This window comes from Pieris napi, chromosome 18 (genome assembly GCF_905475465.1).
Source record: "Pieris napi chromosome 18, ilPieNapi1.2, whole genome shotgun sequence".
NCBI classification, from domain to species: domain Eukaryota; kingdom Metazoa; phylum Arthropoda; class Insecta; order Lepidoptera; family Pieridae; genus Pieris; species Pieris napi.
Genome location: NC_062251.1, coordinates 4,389,332 through 4,412,880, shown reverse-complemented (window position 1 = coordinate 4,412,880; position 23,549 = coordinate 4,389,332). Strand labels below are relative to the sequence as shown.

The 23,549-nt window shown below is 35.5% G+C and overlaps 1 protein-coding gene across 1 annotated transcript; it reads right to left on the bottom strand.

The window, feature by feature from the left end:
• Positions 1 to 9,917: 9,917 nt before the first annotated feature.
• Positions 9,918 to 14,378, bottom strand: LOC125058866 (piggyBac transposable element-derived protein 3-like). Its single transcript, XM_047663008.1, has 3 exons — positions 14,242 to 14,378; positions 13,371 to 14,031; positions 9,918 to 10,115 (listed from the first exon to the last, which is right to left on the bottom strand). Exons 1-3 carry the CDS (start codon positions 14,253 to 14,255, stop codon positions 9,918 to 9,920), a joined length of 873 nt encoding a protein of 290 aa, XP_047518964.1. The 5' UTR covers positions 14,256 to 14,378.
• Between the last annotated feature and the right edge of the window lie 9,171 nt (positions 14,379 to 23,549).

The following is a 23,549-nucleotide window of genomic DNA, read 5'->3' as shown; positions in this document are numbered from 1 at the left end:
TTTTTACTGGAAATTGGAGCCTTTTGAAGGGTATAGGCAAATCAGTAGGGATCATGGGTATTCTTGGTATATGAGCTAATTCACCAGCTGCAGGGCCGGTGATAATCTTCGCAACTATTAAATTATCTTTTAGCTCCTTTATAAGAAGTCTCGTGCCATTACACATGTTGGGGGGTCTTAAATTTCTGAGAAGCATTATCGGCGTGCCAACTTTTAACGACAGTTCATGAGGTGGAAGCCCAGCGGGGTTCAGAGAATTTAAAAATTCCTGGGGGTAGTGCACTGCGTCCTCGATGTTAGTGACGGTGTCTATGGATTTATAGCACTTAACTTCACCCGGTACTTTCTGCATAATTAAATTGTTTATTTCGTTGACTGTTTCATTCCTGGGAGAAACTATTGCTCTACAACACAGCCAACGAAAATCATTTTGATGTAAGTTTTCGATGTCAGGATATATAGCATCTATCAGACTATCTAAATTATAGACTATTTGCCCTAGTGACTCATCCAAAGTAACCGCATAATCGGTGCCCAAATTTAAAGATGGAAAAATTCCTTCTCCCAGTTTCAGCAGCTGTTGTGGAAAATTGCTATGCGTATTTCCGTGTAGATGAGCTCTCATATTAGTACGCAAATTCAAATGTTGAACAGATGTCCAAAGGTGAGACGATTTTAAACATGCCTTCATAATATCTGCTCGCGTACCTCTGTTGACGACAGGAAGCGTTTGTCGGAAATCTCCAGCAAATACAAAAGTGATACCACCCATGACATTAGCAGAGCTTCGGAGGTCTTTTAAAGTACGGTCCACGGCCTCCACATGAGCTCTATGACTCATGGTGCATTCATCCCATATTACCAAAGACGCGTCTTGCAGCAACTTACCAAGAGGCCCATTTTTCCGAATAGAGCACGTAGACCGTTGATCTAAAGATACGGATAGCGGGAGTTTAAACGTAGAGTGAGCAGTTTTTCCTTCTTTCAAGAGAGTTGCAGCAATTCCTGACGAAGCAACTGCAATCGCTATCTTCCCTGATTGCCGTATCTTAGCAAGTGTCAAATTTGCGAGAAAAGTCTTTCCGGTGCCTCCTGGTGCGTCCAAAAAAAATAATATCCCCATGTTATTGTTCACGCTGTCCACAATAGTCTCATAAGCATGTCTTTGATCTGGTACTAATTTTGGCACATTGTCATTAACAAACGCTGTTAGATCATTGCTGTTATACTGTTGTACCATTGTGTCAATAGTATTATTCTGGGTACGAACGGGAGAAGGTAATCCAAAATTTGTGAATTAGATGAAAGGGTTACATATTTAAATAAAACATTTTTATTCCAGGTATTATTCTTTTATTTATATGTCAATTTATATTTCTATACAAATTTAGTAGCACCACATCATTGTTCTCTGAGTCACATGTAAATTTTCTAAGGAAGTCTTCTAATCTCATCCCTCTGAACTTGTAATATACGTCTAATAATATCCTGAACCGTAACGCTATTGTACCTCCACACGCAATAATTCCTCCTTAAAAATCCTTCTATTGCTTCAATAGGTTTACGTCCAAACGAATCAAAGTATTCCCCAACTCTTTCGACGTTTATATAAATAGCCACCCAATGAGACCCCGGCTGTGAATCAGGGTCAAGATTGCACATGATAAGTGCTGGCACCTAAGCATACATCGGCAATCGATTTGAAGGATATACGTTGCTCTGCAGGCTGGGATATATTTCTACGAAGACTCATTTGCACTTCTAGTGTGTTCGTACTTTAATACGCGTTTACTCTCCTACTCTTTTACTGACTACATTTCGTACTATAGTCTTAAAACGTTGGCGTCCCGCCCTGGTTTAAGATCTCCAATCCGGCGCTATGGAAGGTCGCTTTTGCCTCTTCTCCCCTCTCGTTGGTTATCCTATCCCCCCCACCAGACGTTTCTGGCGTTTACGTCCCCTCCCACTATTGTTCTCCGTCCTAATTTTTCGACGACTTGTTGTGTCTGGAGGTGCGGACTTAGGGGGTTCGGATGCGGTTCGAAGTATACCGAGACTAGGTTGAGTTTTCTTCTTTCTGTATCTACAGATATGGCAACCATATTCGGACTTGATAACTCGGGGTATTGTGTGACATGGATTTTATTGTCTGGTAAGACAATAGCCGCTTTGGTATGATTGCCAACCCCGGTGTGTTGGTAGACTTTTGTGCCCGTGTAGTCCTTCATTCTTCTTAACGCTCCGATGTAGGGTTCTTGTACGAGCACGATGGAGATACGTTGTTTTTTGGCCTCGATAATTAGCTCCTCCGTGGCGAGTGCAGATCTCTGTACGTTTTCTTGTATTACTCGGATTTCGCCTAGGGGAACTTTAGCAGTACGCCACTGGCCAGCGCATCCCACTTCCTGCGCACTGGGCATTCAGTACTAAACGCGCTGTGGTGTACGTTGTCCATTCTTTTACAGTTTGCACATTCTGGTGACTTATCTTTGCTTGGGCAGTCTGCCCTAAGGTGCTCTCCTGTGCACTGGGAGCAGGTCAGTTTTCCCCCTTGGCAGTGCTTCTTCGTGTGTCCGTATCCGAGACATGTGGAGCACTGCACAAGGGGGGACCGATCCTCCACCCAGACCCTCTGGAGGTCAATGTGGACCTTCTGCGCCCGGGTCAGCGCTTTCCACATCCCCGGGGAGACCTGAACGATGACGTGGCAGTCGTGCGTGTTCCACATTTAGCATTTTGGCGGTGCTTTTCCGTCATCACCCAGTCCTCACCGGTTAGGTTTCCAGTCGTTGCCTTATTCTGTGTTTTAAGGGCTTACTTTATGTATTCGAGGGTGTTGTACTTCAGTATAACCTTAAATTTTTGTATAACCCAAAGGTTCAGTATAACCCAAAGGATTTTTGTTATTAAGATCCTTGGCCGTGAGTCCGTTATTTCCGTGCGTTCTTTCCCTCACCCTTGTTCGTTCCTCCTCAGTTCCGCAACCAATGACCACCTTACCTCCCTTTATTTTTTGGAGTTTTTCAATTTTAAAGCCATTGTCTCTTGCATTAAGGGAGCATCTAATTTTTTGGACTGTATCCTCGGCCGCTTCGGTTTCTTCCCCGGCTCGACAATCAAGGAATACTGTCCAGTTTCCCTTTGGTCGTTGCTTGCGGTTCTGCCACTTGATCCTTCGGCGCAGTCGTTGCTACTGCTGCTACTCAAGTTTTTCTATTCTTTTGTCCAGTTCACCTTCCTTCGCTGTTTCCCTCCTTTCTGGTTTTTTGGCTTCCGCTTGGTTCGTGACTTTGCTCGGCTGATCATCTCTCTTATCTTTGTCCTGAAGTTCTCCATCCCGTACTAACTCGTACAGCCTTTTGACTGCGGCCGTTACCGCAGTTTTAATTTCTCCTAGTCGCGCTTGAAGACGGCGATGGCTTATTTTTGGTCGGCGTTCTAATGCCAAACATGTTTGGTTTGGGTCAAGGCACACTAATACCTGATATGTACTTATATGCTGTCTGTTAACAAAATTATATTTGCAGAGCATTAACCGGCCTCAATTTCATAGCACGAGAAACAATCCTCAAAGTCCTAGACTGTATGAGGTCTAGTTTTCTAAAGCCAGCTACATTACCTGGATCTAAAAAAGGTCCCAAAATCCAGTATACTTCTAATGACAGCATTATACACCAACCTCAATGTGGCCGGGTGAGCACCCCACCAAACTCCACTGAGACATCTCAGCATGTTCAAGTGTCGCTCACATTTACCAACTACAAATTCGCAGTGTGGTTGACCTGTTAGTTTAGAATCAAGGATAGCTCCTAAGAAATTTACTTGATTATTAACGGGTAATATATCATGATCAATGATCAAATGTTATAGTAGGTGGGGGAGGAGTTTGGGATTTAGTGAAGAGTACAACGGTACTTTTTGAGGCAGAAAGATCTAGGCCATTCGCATCCATCCAGGATTTTAGCAAAGATAAAGAGGAGGAAACATGTTTTTCAGCAATACTTACAGACATCTCAGAGGCAAAAATAACTAAGTCATCGGCATATTGTAATAAACTAAATGAATGTCCGATTGAATGATCTAGGTCATGTGAATAAATATTGTACAATAAAGGACTCAAAACAGACCCTTATGGCAAGCCCCTCCATACCAGCCTACTAGACATGTCAGGGCAGCCAACATCTAAAATAATTTTCCTCACCGAAAGAAGATTTACAATAAAATTACTTTTTAGAATATGTAACAAAACGATGTCATAAGCAGAAATAATAACCAAGAAAGCAGTGACTACTGACTTTTCATCTGAGAAAGCATTACGAATGTCCGTAACTAATATGCCTAAATTGTCACACATACTTTTACCTTTTCGAAATCCAAACAGTTGGGGACAGATATTTGTTATTTTCTATATACCATTCAAGACGATTTTTAATTAAATGTTCAACAACTTTTGTTATCACCGATGACAAGACAATCGGACGATATGATTTAATATCTGATCGTACCTTAGACGGTTTTAAAAATGTCAGCACTATTTGACTTCGCCAAGATGGCGGTATGTCATTTGTCAATAGAACTTTATTTATTAAATTTAAAAATATCCATTAAAATGAATTAAATTTAATCAATAATCCATTTTCGCCAAGGTGAGACAAAAAGGAATATGGGATCCCATCATCCCCAGGAGCACTGTCTTTCACGTAATTTAATACACCTTTTAATTCCATTAACGTGAAAGGTTAGAGAGGATAGGGCGGCATCAGAGTTATTTTGTGTAGAAGAGTGGATAAGATCTCTAAGTTTCAAATAATGTTTAGTCCATTTTATGTAGTGTTTCAAAACGCAACTTGTCCAGCTATCAAAAAAAAATAACATAGCCCTATTTCAATGGTGAAAATTTAGCGACATTTTGGAAGGTCGCTAAATTGTGTGAGTGTATAAAATACATTTTATATTGATTTTTGCTCAACTAAACATAGAACAAGCAATTTTAGTAGGGGATCAAAAAGAACAATTATGTTCTTTTTTTCTGTAAATAGAAAATTTGTAACATTTTGTAAATAGTAGATAATAATGAGTGAAAACAGCGCCGGGCCCCCGGTGACAAAGACGCCAAGAAAACAAAATTAGAGGTGACTAATGAAAACTATAAAGTGTTTACCAAACCAAACTATAAAAGACAATTTCCAGACAACCATAGCACGGATTGTGTGGTTTATGTAGAATCACACGAAAATGAAAAGTTAGGGAACAAAAATCCCATCACGTTAACTAAATTATTCACGGACAATGTTAAAGGAATAGTGGGAGTACACCGAGTGAATGCTCACAAAATAGGCATCACTTTTAAAAAACCAGCTCCGGCCAATAATTTCCTAAAACTGGACAGTAGACAGGAAGACACAAACTTAAAGCTTTTGTTCCATCTCACCTGACTGAAGCGACGGGCGTCATACGATATGTGCCCAAGGAGCTAACAACATTCATTCAGACAATATTCAAAATATTGGTACCATATTAAATTGTTTTTATGTTCCATTATTTAAAGAACCATTGATACATATAGCCAAAGAATTCCCTTTATGGACCAAAGTTTGTGTCCCAAATAAAAAGTTACGCCCAACGTCTTCATATATCGAAGAGGATTTCAAGGACTTGAAGATTATGTTGAATAAACAAATCACTTTACCAGCACGTATTTTCGTAAAGGCTCATCTTAAAAATCTTTTGGGCGGGGTCGTTTTACTTCAAAATAAAATTACAAAATTCGTGATGACAATCTTAATAAATCATCAATATCAGTTGAAAATTTAAATTGCCATGATAAAAAGTCTGAAGAGAAATTAAACAATAATGATACGTTTCAGGACATTTTACAGAACGAAAATTGGCGAGGATTAGGAAATGACCCGAAACATGCTGGATGAATTATAAAAACGATGTAAATTTTCCTGATCAAGGTGATTTAGACGAAAATTTTAAAGATGATATGGCTAGTGAGAAAAAAAATATTTCAAGTATGGACATTAGTGATAACGACATTCTGATGAAATCTATAAATAATGACCACGATTATGATGCAACAGCTAATACTCCATTAAGTGATAAAATTTATGAAGATAATACATTAGATGTCGCTCTTGAGAAAATTAGTCGAAAAATCACAAAAGAAGGTAAATATTTCCAAGACTGTCTTGAATTAAAATTGGTAAATAATATGATTAAGTCTGAAAATAACAAAGAAAATGCTTCAGCTATTTAAAAAAAAGGAATTCGTAAAGAAACTTACCTATTAATAAATGGAAATAAAAGTGGGCCAATTGTTTATAAAAATATGCATTTTTTAATTCAAAACACATGTCCATTCGATTCTATAATTCAATTACTTTTTAATGGAGTACTGGATAATGAAAGCTTCAGCGAATATGCAAATGGATCTGAAAATTCGAGTTTTAAACTTGCTTTAAATTTAATGAAAAATGGCGTTAAGAAGAACCCGAAAATATACAATAAACGATTTTCTATTTTGCATAAATTTTATCAGGAAATAGAACCAAGGCAAAAAATGCAGTGGACATCGGACGAAGAAAAAAGTAAAGCTCTTGTCATATCACGTGTAATTGACTGTAATGACAATGTGACTAGATTATGGAATAATTTGTTCGAGACGAGCCTAGTTTATTCGAAAATTTTCTATGTGAATCACAACAGTGTAATTTTCGATTGAGTAAACCGGCAATAGGTGTAGATTATCATGTTCTACTGAAAAATGGAATTCAGGATTTGCAGTCTGCGTTGATTTTTCGCGGTTCTTTTAAAAAGCTTTGTCCGGTTTGTAAAAGTATACAAACTTGTGAACAAAAGCTCAACAAGTATATTTATATTGAGCTAGATATACGGTTGCGTAACGATATTAAAGGCTTATCATGTAAACTAAGAAATTTTCCCATTATTTTAAATATCAAAGAAAGTCAAACTAAAGTCATACGGTATCGGTAAGTATAATTTTATTATATTTTTTGTAAGATACAAAAAATTTTATATTGATATTAATTTCTATTTCAGTTTGTGTGGAGCTATTGGTCATAATGTGAATCATTATATTGCATATTGTCGAAGATTGTCAAATTTGGCGATTCTATAACGATATGTTACCAGCATCACAAATAATAGGTGATCATTCTGAAATTGTGCCACATGGAGTACTTTATTTACGAGAAAATTCAGTAGACGAATAAGTAATTTTATTGCAATTTTATGTTTTGTTATTACGATGTCAAAATGATTTTTATTATGTTACCAAAAACATACTATTTAATGTTAAATTTTATTTTAAATTTTTTTTTATATTTGTAATGGTAGTATTGTTAAAGCAGAGTTCTTAAATTTTCAAGAAATTTTATTAATATATATTACCAAAAATATATTAAAAATTTAATTTCTTAGATTATTTTTCTGCATGATTATTAAAAATATTATTTTATACTCAAATATATGCTTAGGTCAAAAAATGAAGAGAAAAGTTCATAAAAATTTAATTATTTGATTAATTCAGTAATGTTATCTGTCATAGTTATTTATTATAAAGTTAAAATCTTAAGTGTTTAGTTTACTAATATATCTATCGTTATTTAATGATTGTTCTTTGGCTAGTTTAAGTGCATCGGTGTACAGCATTTTAAACTCTATTCAAAACCAGCTGATTTTTGCTATATTTTTCACATAATGATGAATAATTTATAATAAGGGCTTACGATGTGATTATTTTTAACAACAATAAAAGATGTATTGATAATAAAGAACTTTTCTTGTTATTTCTTTTATCTGATAAAAAAGTCTAATAGATTATTCATTAATTGTGTATTTTTTCTGATTTGTTTATTCACAAAATAAGAAATATCCATATGTTATTTTATAAAATAGACGTATAATATGAAAACTGTCATTCGAGATGAATCGCTAATAGTCCAGTCAGTCAAGACAATTAATTCATTATAATTCCAAAAGTTTTCATATTTTGATGTAAGGTCGGGAGTGGTATTAAAACAAACTATAAAATTTTGCAACCTGCTCTGCGGTCCGGAACATTGTTAAAAATGCAATAAATGATAATTTGCTCAGTTCTTGAGACCAAAATTCCAAAAGTTCTGCAAAGTTGGAGTGGTGTTAAATATATTATTTTACATCACGTGTCAAATTTGCAACCAATTTAAGTGTACGGAACATTTTTTGTTATTAAAAATTAATGTTTTTCTTTATTAAACTGAAGGAAAACGTTCCAAAAGTTCTGCAAATTTGACAGATATATCGAAAATAAAATAAATAACAAAAAATGTTCCGTACACTTAGGTTGGTTGCAAATTTTATACGTGATATGAAATATTATATCGAAAACTTCCCCAAGTTTGCAGAACTTTTGGAATTTTTTTCACGACCATACAGCAAAAATTAATTTATTAATGCAATTTTAACAATGTTCCGGACTGCGGACAAGGTTGCAAAATGAGATTTATTGTCGTCCCAATGTACCATTCACTTGACCGAAGTTTGAAAACTTTTGGAATTATTATCAAATTTTCGATTTCGAATGTCTATAATGACTGGTGTATAATACGGAATTTATAACTTAATGTTACGCGTCGTTTACGTTATAATTAAAATCTTGTTAACATGTGTTGATGAGACTGATATAAAAACGACGATATTTTTTTTTAATAAATAGTATGCTGAAGAAAATGTTATTATCGATAAAAATATTTTTTTTAACTATTAAAAGTATCGTATCATTAAACTTTATTGTTTTACTTAATATACATAATGTACTTTCTATTTGCAAAGTTTATTTATTAGATTTTGATATTAATTTTAAATTAAAATTCTTTTATATTAATTTTGAAGTAAAAATCTAAGTCAACTTATAACGTAAGTAGTACAGAAAAAATTTGTTAAAGTTTTCGTATTCGAAAATGAAATTATATTATCATCTATTTTAAATGAATAATTAAAAATATTGACTGAGAATGAAAAAGAAGTTGGTTCTAGAATATATTGTATCAATATATAAATATATACGGTCTTACTAATAAAGATTTATGCACATCGTATAAGCCTGTTATAAGAAAAATGTTACTAATAATGTCTGAATTGACAAGGTTGATGTATACTGCTGTTATAACAAGTGTCTGGTTTGTATGAAGACTTGTACAATGCTTATACAACGCAGAGGCCTAGTTTAACGGGTGTATAAGACAAAAATTGCGTAATTTCATCTGATTTCGCGTTTGACAGCATTTTTTGACTGTTTAGTTCAAGGAAAGATTTAAGTTAGTAGATATTTGTGTTTGTTGAAAATAGATTTTATAGATCAAATAGAAGATTTAGATAATATTGATATGCAGCTAATACATACGATTGAAGATTTGCCGCCTCCAAGGAAAGTCAAAGAACAAACCAAACTCGGTGCAATCCGTTATTACTTTCGCATGGCGATTTCAAAACAAAATACCGCTTTTCAAAGAAGTATGTTATGAAGATCTGTGACAGAGTGCGAGCTGATGTCGAAAAGAGTACTAGAGGTGGAGGGTTTTCGATTTAGGTGTCTTCTTCATGGCTTCTCGGTGTCATTAGAAAATGCCAAATTATATATAGTAGCACTGGCAATCCCCCACAATATTGCTATTGATATCAAAGAAGACCTGGATGTTACGTTTGATGACACTGAGAATGCTCCAGAAGAACCAAGGCCAACCTAGACGCCCCCAAGCAATCTGGCTAGACAAGCCGCTAGAGCTGCTTTTATTGAAACATATTTTTAAGGCTGTTTTATTTACACAGGTGTGTATAGTTAAGGACTTGAAATAAATAAAAAGTTATATTTCATTTAAAACGGGGGTTTTATTTTTTTTATAAGTATATAATTATTTATTTAATTGCTGCTGTAACAATTTGAGCCTTAGAAGATGCTTCTGTCTAGCCCTTTCGTGAGCTTCGGCGAGTCGCTTCTGTTTGAGCTCATGTGTTTCAGCCATCTGCCTTTGTTTTGTTTCGTGCTCTTCCTGGAAACACTGTAACACTACCGTGTTGCGGAGTTTGGCACTTTCCACTATTTGAGATGCCTAAAAAATTTAAGTATGATCGTTGAGGGATTTTGAATGAAATAGTCCTTTCTCTATCACATTGATACTAACCTCTTCTAACTTTTGTACTGCAGAACGCGGCTTTTTATGTAAAATTCTAGTCCTCTTTGTCTGAGGTTTTGGAGTTTCTATTAGCTGCAAATAATAAAATGTTATTAGTATATTGAGTAAATGTGTATATAATTGCTTTGGTTGATAAAATAAATACAACTTACATTAGAATTATGAGTCGTATCAAAATTATTAAATCAAACGTCAATCAAACACGGCGGGTTGCCAGGGTAACAATAAATAAGGGTCGTTTTGTTATTCTACCAATACACATCGATTATTGGTCAAAGAGGTGTTTATGCCCTGTACAAGCTCTATTCACTGAATTACTATCACCTTGTCATAACGCATGTATAGTGATTTTTTATTAGTAAGACCGATAGTTTGCATGGGACTAATCCTTTTCTATTTTTCTCAATCAATATATTTCATCAGGAATTAATTTATTTAATCAGGAATGTTAAAAGAATGAATAAGTACAAGAAATACGACTTTAGATGTTAAGAAAGAGTTCATTTTGTTTGTATAAAATAACAAAATATAAATGAAAGTAAAAACCGGGTGATGATGATTTTGTTGTTGCTGCTGTTATTGTTGTGTTGTCTCTTTGAATCGAATTCAAATAGGCCGCGCATAATTTATGAGAACTATGCGCATTGATACTGCGCATGCGCAATAACATTTAATTAAGATTTATAAAAAAAAGTTAATTATTATTAAATTACAGGATAATGAAAGCCGAACAGTTGTTTATTTTGAACTAACAGTTATTGAATAGTTCTAAACTATTAGAAAAAAAAAATCAAAATATCTATAGTTCGTTCCAAATTGAGGGTCATATAATAGAGAGTTTTTATAATTAAAAAAAAAAAAAAAACGAACAAAATTTTTTTTTATAGCACAATGAAGAACAGTTAACGAACAGTTGATAGAGCCAAAAAAAAGTGCACAAAATTAATTTCCCCCCGCCAACTTAAGAGAGCCGCCAAAGAAATGTGAGTGATCAACTTAATTTAAGTCTATCTGCGTTCCGAAATGTTTATCGGAGATACCTAGAGACTGGCGGCTTTGTTCGTCGCCAAGGAAGGCCACGATTTCGGGTCACAATTGAAAGGCAGGATCGATTCATCGTGACGACCAGCTTGAGAAATCGTCACCTTACCTCCATTGAGATACAAAACCAACTTTGCGACTTCCATGGAGTAAATGTGAGCGCTCGAACTGTTCGGAGAAGATTAAAAGAACGCGATATGGTACCACACAAGCCAGCTAATGGCCCAAAACTAACGCGAGCCCACCGAATAGCGCGCCTTCATTTCGCGCGCTCACACTTAATTGGACTCAGCAGCATTGGAACGGTGTACTCTTTTCTGATGAGTCGAAAATTGCGTTACATGGCAATGATGGTAGGAAGAAGGTCTACCGACGTAAGGGAGAGCGTTTTGCACAATGCTGCTTTGAAGAGAGGGTTGCTTATGGCGGTGGCTCATTGACTGTCTGGGGCGGTATATCCGCGAGCGGCAAAACTCAACTTGAGGTTGTTACAGGACCACGGCTGCCAACATTTGGGACGAGCTAAAAAGACGTGTTAGGGCTCGTCAGCCAGTTGCCCAGACGATGCAGGAATTGAAAACTGCCATAGAAGAGGAATGGGAGATGATCCCTCAAAATTTCATAGAGCGGTTGATAAACTCTATGCCTAATCGTATGAGAGCTGTCGTAGATGCCCATGGAGGCAACACACGTTATTAAATTAAACCTTTATTTGATAAAACACGTTTTTTATTCAAAAATCAACTGACTTTATCAAGGCGCATACCCGACTTGTTAAGCGTATCTCCATGTGGTGTGGTATTCTAAATTCAAATTTAAAACAATACGATAGAAAAAGATGGTAAAATGTATCAGGTTCAAAACTGCATAAAAACTTTTTACTCGACCTAATATACATTTTTAGGTACGACCAAAAGAAACTGAAAATGCAAGGTGGGCCAATAGATGTGTCCAGAAGTGTATTATACTTAATTTGGATATAATTACAATTTGTATTAACGTTAATTATTTAGTTTATTAGATAACTATTGATTATATTACCCATTGTTATATGTAATTTACTAGATTAACACTATTTATGAATGATAATGTTTCAAAACACTTGACACACACTCCAACATCACATTTCTTGCAACGTGTCAAACATTTTTTGTGACATTGACGACAGTGTGTTTGCTTCGATTGAGGAATAACCAGATGATTCATTTGGTCTTTACGACTATCAGCATGTTTATGATGGGAGGGTCGGCTAGGCCCTCTTTTGGCATTTTTTCTGTTTGATTCAATCAAAGCAATTGCTACCCTTCTGCGAAAGCCAAGATGATCCAGTTTTCCATGATGTATTTTATATAACTGCCATGCATTATGTTCGGCAAGATCGACCATGTGTGTGAGCAACGGCATGTACCATTTCTTACCTCGTATACCAATTCGGTAATGTGAAATATTTTCATCAGACCGATCCACTCCTCCCATATATTTGTTATAGATGGACACCATATGTGGTTCTTCTATGACAATGTTTCTCTTTTCACTTTGTGAGAAGCGTTTGGCAGATTGTTTAGGATTTATTCCTACAGCATTAGAAGCAATACTGAATATATTATTGTCATGCCATTTAGCAATAATGAACGTGTTGTCATGTGTCGTTCTGTAATCGACAGCACCACGTTCCTTTTTTTTCAGTAACTTCGATGTAATCAGAGGACAACTAGATGTCCTGTTTTCTCGAACTGTCCCAGTGCAACGAAGGCCTTTCTTTGTTATCTCTTCCAGCAAGGGCGTCCCAGTAAAAAATATATCAAAAACTACGTGGTAAGGAAGGTCGAAGCCACGTGAAATCAGCACATCGCAAAAAGTGAGAACAACGCTTGCACCCAGCCCCAATTCTTTATATATTGGATTGCACATAGTTGTAGCACCTTGGTATGGTTCCATCCATAAAACATACCCTAACCGTGTAGCACCAACCCAAGCTTTGAACCCGTACCTAATAGGTTTACCTTTTATGTGCTGTTTGCAGCCATGTCTACCATAGTAGGGGATCATGGCCTCATCTACACTGTAATGCTCTTCAAGAGGAGAAAACTCTAAGAACTTTTTATTTAGAAGTGTAACTAGGGGGCGTACTTTTGTGTATTTGTCTTGCAAATCCAGATTGTCATTGACATGAAGGTGGCGAAAAATAAAGTCAAATCTATCCCTAGTCATAGCCGAGCTGATCAATTCATTCTTTGTATCAGGGGAGTTTTCCCAATACATTCTTCTACGGGGGAGCCATGAATAACCACTAACCAACAATATGCCGATGAAACATTTCATATCTTCAGTGGTTATGTCTCCAGGCAAATTCTTTTTGACAGCATATTTATTGCTCTCTGACACCAACAACGAAATAACATCTTCATCTAAGAAGTTTTCAAACCACTCAATTGGGCGCTTATCTTGGCAAGCGCCTTGAACATCTGGCCAATTCACGGGATTTTTTGCCAAGTCCCGTTTTCTCCATGCGTAGGTACGCCTACGTTTAGTTCGACCTGTAGAATCAGAAGGTTCTTCTTCTGTATCACTCACCATAATCTGCCCTTGAATCATTACTTCAGCCGGTTGAAGCAGAATGTTTCGTGGCAAATTATTCAAAGTTACATTATCTTCTTCACCCGAATCTTCGTCAGTGAGACAGTCAGGATCAACAGGAGGAGGTAGAATACATATCAGTCGTTCTCTATAATCTTCTTCATTATCAGAAACATTTTCTAAAGCATCTAAAATTTCATGCGCAGCTAACGGTCTGTAAAGTAAAAGTTGTATTATTGTACTAAAATCATGTATATTATCCTACTGTCCTATATATAGTACGCTAGTATTTGTAACAAGTTATACGTAATTTATTTATATTATTTTGCTAGAATATTTATTTAGTACAAAAGTTAAGGTTATCAACTAGATATTAACACAGAAAAAAACAACTCACGAGTAAAATATAACTTTTTATACATACCTGTCATTTGCCATGTCTGCAACGCACTTTTATTACACACTTTAAGAATGTTTATGCTAATATTATATTTATTATTTATGGTATAAATATAACATTTGCACGTTACCATTACATACTCTTAAGGACCTTATGTAATTCTATGATTCCGAAAGAAGGACTCTGTATCCATGGTTATGAAATAAATTATTTAAAAAAAAAAAGTGGTGGTTTGACACTTCGATGCGGCGCATTGGTGTGTACGAACGTTTGTACAGTTTTATGCGGGTGCCTCGTGTGGATGACAATTATTTCAAAATGGCAGTTTAGAGCGTGGAAGCAGTGACAGGTTTTATAAGGATATATCGGGAACATCCATGTTTATGGCAAGTTAAAAATAAGTCGGCTTATACAAACCGTAATTAAAAACAAAAAGCATACGACGAACTCATCGAATATTGCAAAAATGATGGTTTTATAAGGGCGAACCGGGATTTTGTCACGAAAAAAATACAAAATCTAATCGGGTGCATTCCGCAAGGAGTTAAAAAATGTGTCTGAAACCAGAAATAAAAGCGGAAGTGCACAGGATGATATATATAAACCAAGTCTTTGGTATTATGATTAAATGTTGTTTACCAAAGACTACGAATTTTATTTATAAATGATATAGTAGATCATGTTCATTATAGTGAATGTTCATCATTCGTCATTGTTTGCCGATGACATGAAATTGTTTAAGACAATAACTTCAACGAATGATATTGCTCTATTGCAAAAGGATTTACTTGCCATACACACTTGGTGTAAAAAAAACCTCATGATTTTAAATGCTGGTAAATGCTTTCATATAAAATTTACTAGGAATAAAAACTTATTCCAATCTTCTTACTTAATTAATGGAGTTGCTCTTGAGGAGGTTGATCGTATACGAGACCTTGATGTGACGCTGGATAGTACTCTCAGTTTTATTCCTCACCACGAAATAATTATAGGGACATTTCACGTGAAGCGGACAGGGAAAAAAAAGTGAGGTTCTGCAAATCGACCACATTCAGCCCATTTGTACTTCTAGTAGGTATGAATGTGTACGCAAAATATTTTTTTTGTATAGTGTATATTTACCAAGTTATAGGTTTCAAAAGAATTGTCGTTGATTAGTACTACAATTTATTCGATACTGTTAGTCTATGGAATGTAAATTTGGTGCCTTCAGCAATTATTATAGAATACATTACTTATTGTCTATGATATATCTGGTATCTATGATTTGCTCTGTGTAATATAATTAAGCTTACTTCCTTTTTCGCCATTGTCTGCTTAACATTAAAATATAATTAACACAGTGATTAAATAAAATACTCGTTTCATTTAACAGGTTATGGGCCCAGACCACCTGATTTTATTTAAAAAACAAAATAGTTAAAGTGAAAAGTGCGAAATTGAGTTCAGTATAACCTCAAAACTCGCCACGCGTTTTTTTTTCAATATTCTTCATCAGCAAAAAATGTCTTCAAATAATACGATGGCACTGATTGAAAAGCTGACGGGAAGAGAAAACTATCCTACGTGGAGATTTGCAGTGCAAACCTACCTCGAACATGAGGAATTATGGAGTTGTGTCACTGCGAAAGACAATGAAACAATTGATCCCAAACTTAACACAAAAGCGAAGTCGAAAATTATCTTATTAGTACATCCCATCAACTATGTACATATACAAGAAGCCAAAACAGCTAAAGAAGTTTGGAATAATTTAGCCAAAGCTTTCGATGACAAAGGTTTGACACGCCGAGTTGGTCTGTTGAGAGATCTGATCAATACAACACTTGAAAATTGTCTGAACATTGAAGATTATGTTAACAAGATCATGACCACTGCTCACAAGTTAAGAAACATTGGTTTTGAAGTCGATGATGAATGGCTTGGGACTTTATTACTTGCCGGTTTACCAGAAATGTATCAACCAATGATCATGGCACTTGAAAGCTCTGGTGTGACAATTACAGCTGATTCTGTGAAGACTAAGCTTCTGCAAGAAGTAAGAAGCTCTGAGTCTAGTGCATTGTATGTCAAAAGTAAGGGAAATCAGTTTGTCAAACAAGCTCAAGATAAAAACAAAACAAGTAAAGGCCCAAGGTGCTATGTGTGCAATCAATATGGGCATATAAGCAAATATTGCCGAAGTAAGAAAAAGGAACAGAAGTCTAAGGAGAACACAGATTCTGGGTATGTTGCTGTGTTATCTGCAACAATAAACAACGACAATAATTGGTATATTGATTCTGGAGCATCAATGCATATGACAATGAATCGTAACTTGATTTACGATGAAATTACACCTCCAATTTCCACAATAAGAGTAGCTAATGACAAGAAGCTAGTTGTGAAGGCCTGTGGAAAGGTAAATATTAATGTTGTCAATACACAAGGTAAGTTGGAAACTATCAAGGTACAGAATGTTCTCTATATTCCTGAGTTGGCTACGAATCTTCTCTCTGTCAGTCAGATAATAAATAGTGGCTGTCAAGTACAATTTGACAAACAAGGTTGTAAAATTTTGAATAAAACAAACAAGCAAGTTGCAGCTGCTAAAATGATAAATAATATGTACAGGCTAAATACACATAGTATTCCAGCATACATATCTGCTTCAACAGAAAATGATGATTTCTACTTATGGCATCAGCGTATGGGTCATTTGAACTACACTGACCTGAAGAAGCTGGACACCTGTGCTGAAGGTGTGCAAATGTCTCTGAGCAGTAATGTGACCTGTATCTCCTGTATAGAAGGTAAACAAACAAGCTTGCCATTCAAAAGTGAAGGTTTCCGAGCAACAAAATTGCTAGAACTTGTTCACTCCGACGTATGCGGGCCCATGGAAGTGAAGTCACTCGGAAATGCAAGGTATTTTCTTACCTTTACTGATGATTATTCTAGAAAAGTGACTGTTTTCATTTTAAAATCAAAGTCTGAATGTCTTAATAAATTTAAAGAATACAAATGTCTTGTAGAGAACCAACTTGACACTAAAATTAAAGTATTAAGAACCGATAATGGAACTGAGTATATAAATAATGATTTTACTGAATTTTTGAAGTCATCCGGCATACAACATCAAACATCAATTCCATACACGCCTCAACAAAATGGCTTATCTGAACGTATGAACAGGACACTGCTTGAAAAAGCCAGATGTATGTTAATCAATGCTAACTTACAGAAAAACTTGTGGGCTGAAGCAATAATGACAGCAGCATACATAGTGAACCGTTCACCTACACGAGCACTAAATTATAAAACACCTGAGGAGATGTGGAGTGGAAGGAAACCTGATGTAAGTCACATGAAAATATTTGGTTGTTATGCAATGGCTCAAATACCTAAAGAGAAAATTAAGAAATGGGACTCTAAATCACAGAAACTTATTTTTGTTGGTTATTGTGAAAATAGTAAAGGATATAGATTATTAGATTCCAAAACAAAAAATGTCATAAAAAGTAGAAATGTAATTTTCCTAGAGAATAGTATAACAAGAAATGTGGTTCCTCTCTCATTGTCAGAATCAGAAAATAAAGAATCAGATCATGTGATTGAAAGTTTTTCAAACCGTGAAGATAACACCACAGATTTGTCGTCTCATACACCCGTGGATCACAGCGATGGTTCTGATGACCCTGAGTATGTACCGGAGATGTCAGTGAAGTATCCTCAGAGTTCTAATATTACACTTCGTCCTCGAAATAAAATTAATAAGAACACAGAACCTAAGACTTACCTATGCTCAAGTAATGTACCACTCTCTGTCACACCACAAACATATGCAGAAGCATTGTCATCAAAAGACTCTAACTTGTGGATGAAGTCGATTGAAGAAGAGCTGAAATCACATAGTGATAATGGTACATGGCAGTTAGTAGAACAGCCACCTGAAGCTAGAGTTATAGGATGTAAATGGGTGTTTCGTATAAAGGATGAAACTGAAGGACTAAGGTACAAAGCAAGGCTATGCGCTAAAGGATTCACACAGAAAAGCGGTATTGACTATACTGAGACATTTGCACCAACTGTCAGGTATGACTCAATTCGCTTACTTTTATCTGTTGCTGCAGAACAGAAAATGTCAATGATACAATTTGATATTAAAACTGCATTTTTATATGGTGAGTTGAAAGAACAGATTTACATGACGCCGCCAGAGGGCCTTACTGTGCAAAAAGATATTGTATGCAAGCTCAAGAAATCTTTGTATGGCTTAAAACAATCACCTAGGTGTTGGAATGCTAAATTTGATAATGTTTTAAAGAAATATGGTTTTAAGAACAGTTATGCTGTTAGATGTGTTTATGTGGGCTGCATCAATGGTATTAAAATATATTTATTACTGTATGTGGACGATGGATTATTACTCTCTACAGATGCCTCTGCTCTTACTCAAGTAATAAATGACTTAAAGAAAGAATTTGATGTAAAGATTTGTAAATCATTACATTTTATAGGAATGCATATAGAAAGATGTGATGATTATATATTTGTGCATCAAAGTACATACATTGAAGAGATGCTGAAAAGATTTAACATGTGTGATACCAATACTAATAGCATTCCTGCTGATCCGCATGTTACTTTGGTAAAAAGCACTGAGTCTGATAGCAACAACAAACACATTCCTTACAGAGAAGCTGTGGGTTCTCTCATATTTGCTGCAATAGTGAGCAGACCTGACATCATGTATGCAGTGTCGACAGTTGCTCGCTTCCTCAACAATTATGATCAGATGCATTGGAATGCGGTAAAGCGTATTTTTAAGTATTTAAAAGAAACAAAACATTTTGGACTCTGTTTCAGATCAACTCAAAGTAACATACTTGAATGTTACTCTGATGCCGACTATGCCAATGATCCTGACACCAGAAGGTCTATCACTGGTTACATCTTCATGAAAAATGGAGCAGCAGTGACGTGGAGCACTCAACGACAATCGACCGTCGCTCTGTCTACCACTGAGGCAGAGTTTATGGCATCCTGCTGTGCTACAAAAGAAGCTCTCTGGGTTCGGCAGTTAATGCTTGATATTAACGAATATAAACAGAGTTGTATTAATCTTCATATAGATAATCAAAGTGCTATTTGTTTGATCAAGAATAATGATTTTCATAAACGATGTAAACATATTGATATTAAGTATAACTTTGTAAAAGAAAAATACGCACAAAAATTGATAGATTTGAAATATGTTAGTACTAATAGTCAGTTAGCTGATATATTTACAAAAGCTCTATGTAAAGTAAAATTTCAATATTTCAGAGAGAAACTTGGTGTGATTGAGAAACCAAAAATGTAAAGCTATCATATTACTGTGTTGCTCAAGTATGTTTATATAAAGTTTTATAACTAAGCTATTTAATGTTTGGTTTTCATTTGTAAGCTTTAATAGAAGGCTCAAATTTAGTAGGAGTGTTAGTCTATGGAATGTAAATTTGGTGCCTTCAGCAATTATTATAGAATACATTACTTATTGTCTATGATATATCTGGTATCTATGATTTGCTCTGTGTAATATAATTAAGCTTACTTCCTTTTTCGCCATTGTCTGCTTAACATTAAAATATAATTAACACAGTGATTAAATAAAATACTCGTTTCATTTAACAGATACATATTAAAAATTTACTGTTCTTTTTGACAGTAAAAAACAAATTAAAAAAAAATTATTGGCCAAAACCGGAAGTAAACTTTTCAAACCAGAATTACAGTCACTTCGACTTATTTTTTTTATATTTTTTTCTTTCAAAATATAGCTTAAATGATAATGAAAGTACACTAGAAAATTTAAAATGGGATCTCTGTTAGTTTAGGAGATACGTTGAATAATATACACCCGCGTCGCAAGGGGCGTCATATGTAGCACTTGCTTAGATCGGTTGGTGTGCGTCAAATAAAATGGCTTGTATAAATTACTGTGATAAAATAGTTCAAATATAATAAAACAACATTGGTACAACACAAGAACTGTTTATTTTGTAATTTTAACAATTTTACAATGGGAATCTATGGCAGAACTGGTCCTCTTTACAAGAAGGCCTGTGGTTGTTGGAATGAAGCTGTGAAACTTTTTGGTTCCTGAAATGGTGACCGTAGACGCAAATCGGGGTTCCAAACTTCTCTGACGCTCTATATCATCTTTAGACAGAAATAAATGGCGGTTTGTTTTAAAGATGATTTTGCCCATTCATATATTCGCATTGGTGTTATAATTGCTTTACTTGGAGGTAACTGCAAACTTGCAGGTAACTGTAAACTTGCACGCGCAGCTAAACGTTTCAGATTCCCCCCTAGACCATCGCATGGCCCCTTTCCGTGAGATGTTGCATGAAAATGCAACTCTGCATCTGCATTAAAATCTTCTTTGTAATAAAACAGATTCGATTACGAGTGGTGATAGTGATTATAAACGTCGTCGTCGTAGTCGTTCTAGTCGTGGTTCGACACGCAGATCGGATTTGCGCGAGTCATTGCACGTAATAATGACGCGATTAGGTGCGTTAGAGAATAGGTCTACTATAACGACGGAGTACAATGCAGAAACGCCTGTGCAGTCCACGCCTGGATCTACTGAAAAAATCGTAGAAGCAATTCAATCCTTAAAGTGGGGTAGTTCACGTCATTATTATGTTTCGAATTTCGACCCTAATGTGCACGATGTCGATTGTTGGTTCGCGGAGGTAGATAGGGCACAGGTTCTTAATAAGTGGAGCGATTCCGAGTGTTTATCGCGTATTGGATTCTGCCTAAAGGGTGATGCCAAATCATGGTTGGACGATTGGGTCACGTCTGATAGAACATGGAGTAATTTTAAAAACGATTTTAAGTCTCTTTGTGTCCAAAAGATTGATGTGGCAAATATTTTATATGAGGTGATGAGCACGAATTCCGATGGTTATGCTACGTACGCCGAATATGCGCGTCGTTCTTTATTGCGTTTAAGGGTAGTTCAAGGTTTGAGTGACGAACTTATTAGTGCTATAGTTATACGTGGTATTACTGATCCTCATATTAAAGCCTCTGCTACAAATCATAATTTGAAGCCTTCTGAGTTAGTTAATTACTTAGCTACTTTCATTAAGCCCGTCCCGAGTAAATCAGAAAAGCGTTGGACTTCCGATAAGGATAGATGTTACGACAAGTCTCTAAGGGTCGATTCGACCAAACTTCAATTTATACACGAGTAACTATACCAAGAATAATCTATTCCATGATTTTAATCTCGAGTAAATCCATAGTCGTTTGTCCACGTAATCGATAGTATAATTGCGCTAGGAATAACAATACGCGAATAGCAAGAGAATGGTGAACGAAAATAAAACTCGGCAAATAAATGTTGTTCTACAACGGGACAGTGTAAGAGCATACATCATGTCAACTCGATTTTGCCGTATTATAGTGTGAAAAAGTAGCTTTTAACAGGTGTCAAACGACAACAAAAAGTTTTTATTTCTTGTTTGTTTGAGGCTTTCGTCTAAAAAGGAACTTCTGTTGAGCCTAGTTGAATTTCATTCTAATATTATAGAAATAAAAAAATCTAAAAATAAATAAATAAATAGTAAATTGTTTAAACGTTTCATTATACAATGCCAGACATTAATTTAGTGCGTTGCGTTGACTTGAAATTAAAACACAGAATACATATTTGTGAAACGACAGAAATCAGCTGATTGGACTGACTGACGCCATTAAATTATTCTAGGAATAGCTGTTATTCCGTGCGAAACGGCGGTATAGTAGCAATTCCCGAATAAGCCCACTATTCTTAGAATTTGTAGTTGGTAAAACATAAAATTGATTTACTCTCGATTAACTGACGATTTATTCTAAGATTAAGATTTACTCTTGTTTGGTCGAATCGACCCTTACTCTCGATTAACTGACGATTTATTCTAAGATTAAGATTTACTCTTGTTTGGTCGAATCGACCCTTACTCTCGATTAACTGACGATTTATTCTAAGATTAAGATTTACTCTTGTTTGGTCGAATCGACCCTTACTCTCGATTAACTGACGATTTATTCTAAGATTAAGATTTACTCTTGTTTGGTCGAATCGACCCTTACTCTCGATTAACTGACGATTTATTCTAAGATTAAGATTTACTCTTGTTTGGTCGAATCGACCCTTACTCTCGATTAACTGACGATTTATTCTAAGATTAAGATTTACTCTTGTTTGGTCGAATCGACCCTTACTCTCGATTAACTGACGATTTATTCTAAGATTAAGATTTACTCTTGTTTGGTCGAATCGACCCTTACTCTCGATTAACTGACGATTTATTCTAAGATTAAGATTTACTCTTGTTTGGTCGAATCGACCCTTACTCTCGATTAACTGACGATTTATTCTAAGATTAAGATTTACTCTTGTTTGGTCGAATCGACCCTTACTCTCGATTAACTGACGATTTATTCTAAGATTAAGATTTACTCTTGTTTGGTCGAATCGACCCTTACTCTCGATTAACTGACGATTTATTCTAAGATTAAGATTTACTCTTGTTTGGTCGAATCGACCCTTACTCTCGATTAACTGACGATTTATTCTAAGATTAAGATTTACTCTTGTTTGGTCGAATCGACCCTTACTCTCGATTAACTGACGATTTATTCTAAGATTAAGATTTACTCTTGTTTGGTCGAATCGACCCTTACTCTCGATTAACTGACGATTTATTCTAAGATTAAGATTTACTCTTGTTTGGTCGAATCGACCCTTACTCTCGATTAACTGACGATTTATTCTAAGATTAAGATTTACTCTTGTTTGGTCGAATCGACCCTTACTCTCGATTAACTGACGATTTATTCTAAGATTAAGATTTACTCTTGTTTGGTCGAATCGACCCTTACTCTCGATTAACTGACGATTTATTCTAAGATTAAGATTTACTCTTGTTTGGTCGAATCGACCTTTACTTTGAAACGGCATGTTCCGAGTGTTCCGCTTAAATGTTTTTCGTGTGGTCGAACGGGTCACAAACAAATAAATTGTCGTTCAAAACAAAAACAATCGACAAGCGCGAAGCAAAACCATACTAGCGCGTCCGTAATACCCTCCACCAATGCGAAGGCAACTAATAGCGATGTTAACCTGCCCTGCGATTCTGTAACTCACTGTTAATCCGTGAGTAATTTTTGGAATCTCACGGTATTCTGTTAAGAAATTTTACATTACGTCTTGATAAGTGGAGAGAGTGAACCTAGAGTTGTTGTCTATTAATATCGTAACAATTGACTCATTTTATTTATAAAAAGAGTTAATTGTCAAAATTTTC